The 13,394-nt window shown below is 42.3% G+C and overlaps 1 protein-coding gene across 1 annotated transcript in view; it reads right to left on the minus strand.

The window, feature by feature from the left end:
- Positions 1-512: 512 nt before the first annotated feature.
- Positions 513-13,394, minus strand: part of LOC115197362 (protein kinase C alpha type-like) — a 109,453-nt gene continuing 96,571 nt past the window's right edge. Inside the window, exon 4 of the mRNA XM_029758831.1 lies at positions 513-521. Coding sequence (XP_029614691.1) covers positions 513-521 — 9 coding nt within the window. The remainder of the gene's footprint in view (positions 522-13,394) is intronic.

The following is a 13,394-nucleotide window of genomic DNA, read 5'->3' on the forward strand; positions in this document are numbered from 1 at the left end:
TCAACTAACTGGTATCAACCAGTTGATTGGTCCAAATACCAAACACTTAGCATGATCCAAGATCTTTTTGTGCTGTATCCAACACCTGTGGTTTAGTAGTTTGGCATGACATTGACCATAGCAGTTGGCAAGACAACACAAACAGATCTGGGACCAGGCTACCAAACATTTGATAACGAAGTACATTCAGTGAAACAGGTTATTTTGCTGTAGTTCAATAGTATACCAGTCTAGACAAACAGAAAAGTCGACAAAACAAAGCATCCATTTGGGTTAAAACAAGTCATACAGCGGGTCACTACAAGAGGTCTAGAGAGATGAAAACATGTCAGGTAGTCAGACTCCTGTATTCAGTGGTTTAAACACCTCTCCTCTACTTCTATAACAACAACAGGATGACAAACACTGAGTCAGACTGACGTTTCTAGGGCAGGTAGTATGTGTGTGTGTGTGTGAACCTATCTTGTTATCTCTCCCTCCCTACCTCCCTACCTCTCTACCTCCCTACCTCCCTACCTCCACTGTCAACAGGGGAGCAAAGGAGCACAGAAGATGCGTATGAATATCCAGCAAACTTCTACAGGTGCAGGGTCACAATGTCAAGAGAAAAGAGGAATGGGTAGACCATATGATTTACCAGCATTTTCATCAATGTCTTAATGTCCTGCACTTGTTATCATTTACACACTGTGTCACATTTCTTTTGTGTTAGTATGCCTCTATTTAATAAAAATCGCTAATTATTTTCCTCTTTGATTGTGTATTTTCGGCTTCAGTTGCAATTCTTACTTTTGCCACGAGTGGTTGACTTTTTGTGCTAGAAAGTTAGCTGGCAGTTCTCGGTTGTTAGCAGTTTCTTACTGGTAAAAACGAATGATTGACAATTCTTTCAAGTCATTGCAACATGCATTCCACATTATTTACCATAATAAAGTACTGATTATCTAGCCTGGTTCCTGATCTGTCTTTACTGTCTCTCCAGCTCCTATGGTCATTGTCATGCCAAAAACAAACAGATCTGGGAGAAGGCTACTGAATCTGCTAACGGTAACTAACCACAGTGCATTGACTCTGTAACCTCCTCAGACAATGCAGCAACAGCTTCAAGCTTTGGTGAGAGAAAATATAACGTGATCTTGTCTTTGACCAGGTTAAATGCCTCTGGTAGTGTAGAACATAGTCTAGACCTCTAACACTGAACCATTAGCTTGGTTGCTTATCACTCAATTACGTGGGATTAAAACGTTTAGAAGCATAAACGTTAACGTGTTTAGGTTATGTTTGAGCTTTGCGAGAGACATAAGGTTAGTGTTAAGATTAGGGAGAGCAGATTCAAGGAGCAGGCTAGGGTGAGGAGAAGTCCAGGTCGCACACATGCTCAGTACCCACACACCATACGGCCGAGCAGGAGGTTGGCACTGGAGGCATACACACATGGATACTGTACACACACACACACACACACACACACACACACACACACACACACACACACACACACACACACACACACACACACACACACACTCTACACCCCACCCTTCCACCACCCCACACACAGTTCATGATCACACACAGTGCCTCTCGTCCACTCTCCACCATCCAACCTCCACCCTCCACCCTTGTGTCCTGAGAGCTAGGGAGGATTATGAACCCACACAATGACACATTGGCCTATTCATTACAGCACCAGAGCTCATCTCACAGGCTGAGCTCTGGCTGAGTAATTACTCCCAACTAACTGTGTCCTGATTACAGCTACTGCTATTGTTCTTCACTCCTGGAGGAATAGAACTCAGCTACCTCCCACAGCCAGCCACACAGACACACACACACACACACACATACAGACATGCATGCATGCAGACACGCATGCACACAATAATGCTCATGCACACACACACACACACACACACACACACACACACACGCATAGATGCACAAGCAAACACGCACGCACACGCAAACACACACGCTCTCTCTTCTGACTGGGAGAGACAAACCTCGGGTCCACAGTGAAGTCCTCAGGAGAAGATTAGCTTGATTTTACTAAATTCTGACTAATATAATAATTTCGTGTTGGTATGGAATCAAGACCCACAGCGGTATTCACCCAAGGTCTCTCACGCTCTCTCTCTCTCTCTCTCTCTGCCACACACATTTAGTTTAGTTATTGTTGTCTCTTCCCCTGCTTCACTGCTTCCCTTGCTTTCTTTCTCTCTCGCTCTCTACAACTCTCTCTTTCTCACCCTCTACTCCCCTGAAAATGTAAGGAATCCAAGCAACAGTGTGAGTGCAGAAGCTATCTCTGATTATATCACAGTCTGGCTAAGAAAATAATCTCACATCTGAATAGACTGACCTCATAACATTAATTAACATTTCATGAGCAACACATGTTTATGGTGGGTTAGGAGGGCTGAAGGCTAAGCTACAATACCATTTATAGTTTATGGTGGGTTAGGAGGGCTGAAGGCTAAGCTACCATGTATTGGTTATGGTGGGTTGGGATTGGCTGAAGGCTAAGCTACAATACCATTTATAGGTTATGGTGGGTTAGGAGGGCTGAAGGCTAAGCTACAATACCATTTGTAGGTTATGGGGGGTTAGGAGGGCTGAAGGCTAAGCTACAATACCATGTATTGGTTATGGTGGGTTAGGAGGGCTGAAGGCTAAGCTACAATACCATTTATAGTTTATGGTGGGTTAGGAGGGCTGAAGGCTAAGCTACCATGTATTTGTTATGGTGGGTTAGGAGGGCTGAAGGCTAAGCTACCATGTATTGGTTATGGTGGGTTAGGAGGGCTGAAGGCTAAGCTACCATGTATTGGTTATGGTGGGTTGGGAGAGCTGAAGGCTAAGCTACAATACCATGTATTTGTTATGGTGGGTTAGGAGGGCTGAAGGCTAAGCTACCATGTATTTGTTATGGTGGGTTAGGAGGGCTGAAGGCTAAGCTACCATGTATTTGTTATGGTGGGTTAGGAGGGCTGAAGGCTAAGCTACCATGTATTGGTTATGGTGGGTTGGGAGAGCTGAAGGCTAAGCTACCATGTATTTGTTATGGTGGGTTAGGAGGGCTGAAGGCTAAGCTACCATGTATTTGTTATGGTGGGTTAGGAGGGCTGAAGGCTAAGCTACCATGTATTTGTTATGGTGGGTTAGGAGGGCTGAAGGCTAAGCTACCATGTATTTGTTATGGTGGGTTAGGAGGGCTGAAGGCTAAGCTACCATGTATTTGTTATGGTGGGTTAGGAGGGCTGAAGGCTAAGCTACCATGTATAGTTTATGGTGGGTTAGGAGGGCTGAAGGCTAAGCTACCATGTATTTGTTATGGTGGGTTGGGAGGGCTGAAGGCTAAGCTACAGTGGTTGTAATGTATGCTAATATCTCTTACTTCTATTCTACTGACCCATCTACCTCATGTCCCTATTCTTATCTTTTATTATGTCTTATTGTTGTTGCATTGTTGAGAAGGAACCTGCAAGTAAGCATTTTGTTATACACTGTATACCATGTGTATCCTGTACATACGACTAATACAACTTGAAACAACTATTAAGTATGCAGTAGGCTCTCTCTCCATGTACTCTATCTCTGTTTGAAACAAACACTCTCTGGCCAACATGTAAGGGAATACTGTATATATTCTCCATCTAGTTATTTCTTTATCTCCCTCCATCTCCATCACAGTCTCATTCTTTTCTTCTCTACCGTCCTTCCTCCCTTTTCTTCTCCTCTCTTGGTCTTTGGGGTTTATTTGTGATGTCAGCAACAGAGGAATCAGTCATTGTTGTGCAGCATGTGTTTTCTAATGAGTCCCACTGTTACCAAGATGAAGGAAGATCATTCAAAAATCACAAACAGTACACACACACCAAGTGTGCAAACACACACACACACACACTGGTATTACATAATTATGACTCTGTGTGTTTTCTTCACCATAGCACGTAGGAGAAGATGTGTGGGTGTTGGATGGTTCTAGTCTTTCATGCAATCATCAGGGCCATATTATTTTCCTCTGCTTTCAACTTCTCTCAGGAGGTTTTCCATTGGTTAATAATAATCATACTACTTGAGATATAAAAACGAATCTGAAGAAAAAGGCAGAAAATTGACTACATTAAAAAAGGGCTTTCTCCATGATAGCCAAGACTGTAGTGAATAGGAGAAGCCAGGCAGCCTTCCACCACTAGCTGTTAGCCACTACAGCACTGAGCCAGGGAGACACCACTGGAGCAGTGCATAGCAATGGACAGAAAGTCAAACTTGGTCTGTCAAAGTAAATCTACTGCTGCTGTGAGAGTTTCCTCTGCTTGACAAGTCTGACTGTCTATTTTCTATCATAACAGAGCAGAGGCGGGAGGAAGAGGTGTTGAACTAAGAGATAGGCCTACAGAGGTCAAAATCTCAGGCTATCCACTCTAGCACTCTCTCCAGGATTCTGCGATCGCATAACTTAATGCAAAACCAAGCAATTCACACATTATGACCAATCAGCACACTTTCATCGCATAAAAAGGTCCAATCAAAAGAGGGTTTGCAATTTCGACCACTGTTACAGCAGAAAACAGCCCAATCAAACCAGTTTTCCCCCGTCATTGTGTGAAGCTGATGGTTGATGACTGACAGATTACGACTGACAGGCAGAACAAAAATCACAAATAAAGACCGTGCAAAATTATTTACAAATGTTTTACATGAAAGTTGGGAGAAATTGTTTTGCACTCCGTGCAACGTTGTGCTGGAACACAAGAGAATGTCTCTTCGAATCAGCAAAGCAAGTGATAAGAATGTCCGAACAGCCACCACTGAAGTGGCAGATCCCTGTGAACAAAGTGATAGCAGGGAAATCTGTGGTAGTGATGTGTAGTTCGCAAACAATTAATAATTTTTTAACTCTTGTAGCCATTTCCTTCAGTCAAATGACCAAATCGTCATCTAGTGGCCTCATTGGTGGAATGTTATTAATATTTTTCAGAATTTCATAATTAATCATTATTTAAAAAAACACATAAAAAATCTAGTGTTTCTCTGTCAAACGGTTTTGTTAGATTTCAGTCTTCTGTGATGTAAATAAAGTGTAATATTGGGATGCAAACTCAAAATGTAATACATTTCAGGTCTATATCTGACATGGTACAGGTGTCTTATTTTTTTAAGTCCATAACCATGTGTGTGAGGTGTATACTTTTGTTTCAAAGTAGATTTATTTAAGACTACCAAGAAACACTGTGTGACCCTGATTCAGCCCACTGCAGTAAAAGGGTAACTGACTCAAGAGACATCATTATTTTGTTTTGAACTTCTGGCCGCAATGAATCACTGAATCGCAATGAAGGATTGATACACGCTCCTCCGGCTCAGCACAGCGGCTCCAGAGACCAGCTCAGACCAACAACTGTCTTTCATATGTATGTGCAAGAAAATAGATCATGCTGCAAGTGTGAGGATAGACGCTGGGAGACGAGAAGCAAGTACAGGGAGTGAAGATTTAATGGATAAACAGACATATAACAAAACAAGAACAGTGTCTGGACAGGGGGAATAAACAACGTTAATGCAGACACGGGGAAGAAACTGAGGAAACTGAGGAAGTGACAGATATAAGGGAGGCAATCAGTAAAGTAATAGAGTCCAGGTGAGTCCCATGAAGCGCTGATGCGTGTAACGATGGTGACAGGGGTGCGTAATGATGGGCTGCCTGGCGCCCTCAAGCACCAGAGAGGGGGAGCGGGAGCAGGCGTGACAACAGGCAGCATCGAGACAAACTTTGCTTAAAATCGTACTATTGCTTACAGTTGAAGTCGGAGGTTTTACATACACCTTATCCAAATAAATTTAAACTCAGTTTTTCACAATTCCTGACATTTAATCCTAGTAAGAATTCCCTGTCTTTGGTCAGTTAGGATCACCACTTTATTTTAAGAATGTGAAATGTCAGAATAATAGTAGAGAGAATTATTTATTTCAGCTTTTATTTCTTTCATCACATTCCCAGTGGGTCAGAAGTTGTCACTTCCTGACCATAGTAAGATGTTATTTTCTGTGGTAGAGTTGGTCAGGGTGTGACAGGGGGTGTTTTGTGTTTTTCTATGTTTTCTATATCTATGTTTAGTTCTAGTTTTCTATTTCTATGTTGTTTTGGGGGGGATGATCTCCAATTAGAGGCAGCTGGTCCTCGTTGTCTCTAATTGGAGATCATATTTAAGTAGGGTTTTTTTCCACCTGTGTTTGTGGGTAGTTGTATTCTGTTTAGTCTATGTACCTGACAGAACTGTGAGCTGATCGTTTTTGCTTTTTGCTTTTGTTATTTTCTGTAGTGTTCTGTGTTAAAATAAAAAGTCATTATGAGCACTCAACACGCTGCACTTTGGTCCCCTCGCTACGACAGTCATTACAGAAGTTTACATACACTCATTTGGTAGCATTGCCTTTAAATTGTTTAACTTGGGTCAAACGTTTTTGGTAGCCTTCCACAAGCTTCCCACAATAAGTTGGGTGAATTTTGGCCCATTCCTCCTGACAGAGCTGGTGTAACAGTCAGGTTTGTAGACCTCCTTGCTCCTTGGAAGACCCATTTGCGACCAAGCTATAACTTCCTGACTGATGTCTTGAGATGTTGCTTCAATATATCCACATCTTTTTCCTGCCTCATGATGCCATCTATTTTGTGAAGTGCACTAGTCCCTCCTGCAGCAAAGAACCCCCACAACATGATGCTGCCACCCCCATGCTTCACGATTGGGATGGTGTTCTCCGGCTTGCAAGTCTCCCTTTTTCCTCCAAACATAACGATGGTCATTATGGCCAAACAGTTCTATTTTTGTTTCATCTGACCAGTGGACATTTCTCCAAAAAGTATGATCTTTGTCCCCATGTGCAGATGCAAACCATAGTATGGCTTTTTTTATGGCGGTTTTGGAGTAGTGGCTTCTTCCTTGCTGAGCGGCCTTTCAGGTTATGTCGATATAGGACTCGTTTTACTGTGGATATAGATACTTTTGTACCTGTTTCCTCCAGAATCTTCACAAGGTCCTTTGCTGTTGTTCTGGGATTGATTTACACTTTTCGCACCAAAGTACGTTCATCTCTAGAAGACAGAACGCGTCTCCTTCCTGAGCGGTATGACGGCTGCGTGGTCCCATGGTGTTTATACTTGCGTACTATTGTTTGTACAGATGAACGTGGTACCTTCAGGTGTTTGGAAATTGCTCCCAAGGATGAACCAGACTTGCGGAGGTCTACAATATCTTTTCTGGGGTCTTGGCTGATTTCTTTTGATATTCCAATGATGTCAAGCAAAGATGCACTGAGTTTGAAGGTAGGCCTTAAAATACATCCACAGGTACACCTCCAATTGACTCAAATTATGTAAATTAGCCTGTCAGAAGCTTCTAAAATCATGGCATCATTTTCTGTAATTTTCCAATCTGTTTAAAGGCACAGTCAATTTAGTGAATGTAAACTTAGTGTATGTAAACTCCCTCACGACGCTAGGACAGCGGAGTCAATCACCACCTTCCGGAGACACCTGAAACCCCACCTCTTTAAGGAATACCTGGGATAGGATAAAGTAATCCTTCTAGAGCGATCTCCTGGCAGGGGTGGTGGTTGATGACAGATAATGACAGTAAATAGGCTGGGAGACACTTGCCATGGTAGAGCCACACAGGGGCACTTCAACACAGAGATATACTAAATACAGTAGCAAGGATTACCAAACAGGGACACTTCAACACAGAGAGATACTAAATACAGTAGCAAGGATTACCAAACAGGGGCACTTCAACACAGAGATATACTAAATACAGTAGCAAGGTTTACCAAACAGGGACACTTCAACACAGAGAGATACTAAATACAGTAGCAAGGATTACCAAACAGGGGCACTTCAACACAGAGATATACTAAATACAGTAGCAAGGATTACCAAACAGGGGCACTTCAACACAGAGCGATACTAATTACAGTAGCAAGGTTTACCAAACAGGGGCACTTCAACACAGAGAGTTACTAAATACAGTAGCAAGGATTACCAAACAGGGGCACTTCAACACAGAGATATACTAAATACAGTAGCAAGGATTACCAAACAGGGGCACTTCAACACAGAGAGATACTAAATACAGTAGCAAGGAGTACCAAACAGGGGCACTTCAACACAGAGAGATACTAAATACAGTAGCAAGGATTACCAAACAGGGGCACTTCAACACAGAGATATACTAAATACAGTAGCAAGGATTACCAAACAGGGGCACTTCAACACAGAGAGATACTAAATACAGTAGCAAGGATTACCAAACAGGGGCACTTCAACACAGAGAGATACTAAATACAGTAGCAAGGATTACCAAACAGGGGCACTTCAACACAGAGATATACTAAATACAGTAGCAAGGATTACCAAACAGGGGCACTTCAACACAGAGAGATACTAAATACAGTAGCAAGGATTACCAAACAGGGGCACTTCAACACAGAGATATACTAAATACAGTAGCAAGGATTACCAAACAGGGGCACTTCAACACAGAGAGATACTAAATACAGTAGCAAGGTTTACCAAACAGGGGCACTTCAACACAGAGAGATACTAAATACAGTAGCAAGGAGTACCAAACAGGGGCACTTCAACACAGAGAGATACTAAATACAGTAGCAAGGAGTACCAAACAGGGGCACTTCAACACAGAGAGATACTAAATACAGTAGCAAGGAGTACCAAACAGGGACACTTAACATGGTCAAAACATGTTGACACAACAGTAGCTAAGATGGGGAGAAGTCTGTCCATAATAAAGCACTGCTCTACCTTCGTAACAGCACTATCAACAAGGCAGGTTCTACAGGCCCTAGTTTGTCGTATCTGGACTACTGTTCAGTCGTGTGGTCAGGTGTCACAAAGAGAGACTTAGGAAAATTACAATTGTTTCAGAACAGGGTAGCACGGCTGGCCCTTCAATGTACATGGAGAGCTAACATTAATATGCATGTAAATCTCTCATGGCTTAAAGGGAAGGAGAGATTGACTTCATCACTACTTGTTTTTTGTAAGAAGTGTTGCAATGCTGAATGCACCGAGGTGTCTGTTTAAACTACTGGCACACAGCTTGGACACCCATGCATACCCCACAAGACATGCCATCAAAGGTCTCTTCACAATCCCAAAGTACAAAACAGACTATGGGAGGCAAACAGTACTACATAGAGTCATGCCTACATGGAACTCTATTCCACATCAGGTAACTGAAAGCAGTAGAATCAGATTTCAAAAAACAGATAAAAATACACCTTATGGAACAGTGGGGACTGTGAAGAGACACACACACAGGCACAGACGCACACATACACATGATAACGCTCTACACTCACGTACATTGTAATATTGTTGTATGGTGCTGTTATACATGTTGTGTTGTAGATATATAGTGGTGTAATAATGTTATATGATGTACTACTTTATCTTTAGTTTTATGTGTGATGTAAGTGCCTTAATGTGTTTGGACCCCAGGAAGAGTAGCTGCTGCCTTGGCAGGAACTAATGGGATCCCTAATAAATACAATAAAAACAGAGGGGCTCATACGGTAATTACATAGAGAAAGAGGCTTGGGACTGGAAGAATCCCATGGAGAGGACAGCAATCATTACACAGAGAGTGATGATACATGGACACTTACAGTAGAGAGACTCTAACCAACTATGCACAGAGAGAGGTTTGGGACTGGAAGCATCCCATGGAGAGGGATATAGAGAGGGATAAACCCAATAGAGAAGAACATTGACTCAGTGCCCAATCTACTGGGATGTGGAGTGAGAACGAAGAGGACTGACTGCTATAGAAGCACAGAGTACACTGCCAGGTGAAGTGTTGAAGTGTTCTCTCCAGAGCCTGGGGATGTGTGTGTGTGTGTGTGTGTGTGTGTGTGTGTGTGTGTGTGTGTGTGTGTGTGTGTGTGTGTGTGTGTGTGTGTGTGTGTGTATTGGGAATCAGTGTTCTTCACAGTCCTTCATTTAAATCTTTTATATTTAGTGTATATATTTCTCATGAGGAAAAGTGTGATGTTTTCAGTTCCACACTATGTCAACAGGTCTATAAACAGAGTGGTGTATGTCTGAGACTGAGCTTCCTGTGATCTCTTCAGTCCTCACACCTCAAGATAAGAATAGAGGAGGGAATAGACCTGCTAAGGCCAAAACAGCAACAAGCTAAACTGGCAATATATATACACTATATACTGTATAATGTCACTTACTCCCAATCCCCCCTTCCCCAAAACATGTGTAAATATAGGACTATAAATGACGCCTTCTTGTATTATACTTGTAAAACATCTATTTTACTGAGCCAGTTTCTTTATGTTGTTATTCTTATCTTTTATTATTTCTTATTGTTGTTGCATTGTTGAGAAGAAACCTGCAAGTAAACATTTCATTGGACGGTGTATACCATGTGTATCCTGTACATACGACTAATACAACTTGAAACTATACTGGTTATAATCGCTATCAGCTGATAACACTAGAGGCAGATCCACTGACACAGGGACTAAATGATTCCTCCATGCTTTAGATAGGGGTGCAATTCCACTAAATAGAGCGTGGGCCTAATTAAAGACAGGAACTCAGTGCCCCTTCTCTGACTTCCGATATCAGCTAAATCCTAACTTGAGATACCCAGATGTTGTACCTCTGACCTCTCACCTAAATCATGCATTGATGCCAAACGCAGCATGGCCACCAATAGAAAAACACACCTTTCTCCTACTGCTATTCTCAGCTTCCCTACACTGGTCAGATGATCTGGTATAGAACACATCCATAGATTCCACACCACCAATCCCCCAAATTCATTAACACAGTAACACTCTGGGTTGCGTCATCAGAGATGAGGCTGATGACTGCAGCAGATTGCAATATGATATCAGTAATTAAATCAACCAACATATTACATAAGCATTAATATTCCCATGGCAGCTGTTCCACTGGGGTGGCTGAGGCACCTGTGCTTCTTTTTAATTGCTTTATTGCGCTGATGTTTAGGTCAATAGAATGTATTCAGTTTTTTAAATGACCTCCCATCTAAATGGATTCATTTAAACCATATGGCCTACATATCCATATATGGTCTACTGTATATATTGCTTGATATACTAAACATATCAACATGTCTGTTCATAGGTTCAATGTTGCATAAAATTGTTTCCAAAAACAGATCCTTAAAAAAAACATTCTTTTAGTTTACTCAGAAGTCTATTAGAATTATTTCTGAAAGGTGATCACGTTTTCCTCTTAAATATCTGAGGTTTCAAGAGGGTTAACGTTATCTTTCTGTTAGCTTTACCATCCTTCTTGCCTCAAATCCATTTCTACACAAGAACTCGGCTGACAGTAATCTAACCACTAGTCTGCATGTGCTGATGATTTACAGACAGAGAGATTATCAACAACATTCTCCAAATCCAAACCTTAACCATTAGGCCGGAAATGCACTGAACAACTGACCTTAGATCAGTGCTCATAGAGACAACGTCCCCCTAGTGAAGGTGAAGGTCTCAACAGACTCTAGCTGTCATCTGTTCTGCGTGGTTTAGAACTGATGGGTTCTGACTCCTAAACTTGAAATATTTTTAATAATCAGGTCTCCTATGGAAATGAGAAGGGCCATAGTCTGGTTTCTACACCAGCAGTTAGTGGTTATCTGTAGGAGGAATGTATATGGTGGAGGCAATTAAGCTTGGAATGTTCTGAGTAAAGCAAAGGCAATCACATGGTGGCAGTCACTGATAACATTGGAGAGACGTGGTTTAATCAAATCAAATCAAATGTATTTATATAGCCCTTTATACATCAGCTGATATATCAAAGTGCTGTACAGAAACCCGGCCTAAAACCCCAAACAGCAAGCAATGCAGGTGTAGAAGCACGGTGGCTAGGAAAAACTCCATAGAAAGGCCAAAACCTAGGAAGAAACCTAGAGAGGAACCAGGCAATGAGGGGTGGCCAGTCCTCTTCTGGCTGTGCCGGGTGGAGATTATAACAGAACATGGCCAAGATATTCAAATGTTCATAAATGACCAGCATGGTCAAATAATAATAATCACAGTAGTTGTTGAGGGTGCAACAAGTCAGCACCTTAGGAGTAAATGTCAGTTGGCTTTTCATAGCAGATCATTGAGAGTATCTCTACCGCTCCTGCTGTCTCTAGAGAGTTGAAAACAGCAAGTCTGGGACAGGTAGCATGTCCGGTGAACAGGTCAGGGTTCCATAGCCGCAGGCTGAACAGTTGAACAGTTTATTACCCGCATCACTTAACTTCCTGCCTAGAAATAAAGATGGAATGTTCAGAGGGAAGGAGGATACTTCACCCAAATTGGGGTCTATATACTTGTGCTGGTGGAAAGATGTCTTTGTCTGTTCAGCTGTCTTTTATAGTTGTCCGTCAGTTTTTACCCTGTTATTTATAACCGAACAGAACTAACATGTGGAGTGATCTCACGGCTGGTTGCTTAGAGTTAGAGGTTTGTTAGCATCAAGCCGCTAGCATGGTAATGGCTGTTTTAGTGAGTTAGAGGTAGCCTGGATAACTGCTGTTGCCTGGGTGGCTTGCTGGCTATTCCCAGCTGTTGCTTTGAGTTAGCGATTTGTTAGCAGTGAGCTGCTAGCAGGGTAATGACTGTTTAAGCAAATTAGTGGTAGCCTGGGTAAATGCTGTTGCCTGGGCGGCTGTCTGGCTCTCCCAGGTGTTGCTGTGGGTTAGCGTTTTGTTTGCGGTAGCTGTTGCTGTGGGTTAGCGTAGCAGTGAGCCACTAGCAGGGTTAATGGCCTGTGACAGGCAGGCTAATAGCGTGGAACACGGCCATTACTGTCAGATAGAGATGTAGGCCGATGCAAGGCAGCTGAGGGCCTCGGCAGTCAACAGATTTATTAACAGTGAACAAGGGGAGAATCAGATCAGCACAGAATATGTCTAAGTACTGTTCATTTGATAATGACACTCAAAGTCACAGATCAAAATGGTAGCCAACTCTATAGGCTGAAAGCAATGGACACCATGCTGCAATCTAGGTATTTCTCAAAGCCAAAGAGGGGAGAGGGCGAAACGAGGGATTTGTCACACTCTACCTCTCCACCTGTCAAAGTGTCCCAGGGATGAAGAGCCGACAAGCCACAGATCTTTTCTTTTCATCTTCTCTCTCCGTCTCTCTCTAGCTCCCTCTCTTCCTCTCCCGCTCGTTTTCATAGCATTGTTTTGTAAAAACACTTTTTTATTGTTCTCTTATCATTTCAGAAGCACATTTATGAGGATAAATTATACAGTCTTGGATAAGGAGAGGAACTGAAGAGGTGAATATTCAATATTTGACTTATGACTCTCCCTAATATC

Source organism: Salmo trutta, chromosome 1 (assembly GCF_901001165.1).
Source record: "Salmo trutta chromosome 1, fSalTru1.1, whole genome shotgun sequence".
Classification (NCBI taxonomy): domain Eukaryota; kingdom Metazoa; phylum Chordata; class Actinopteri; order Salmoniformes; family Salmonidae; genus Salmo; species Salmo trutta.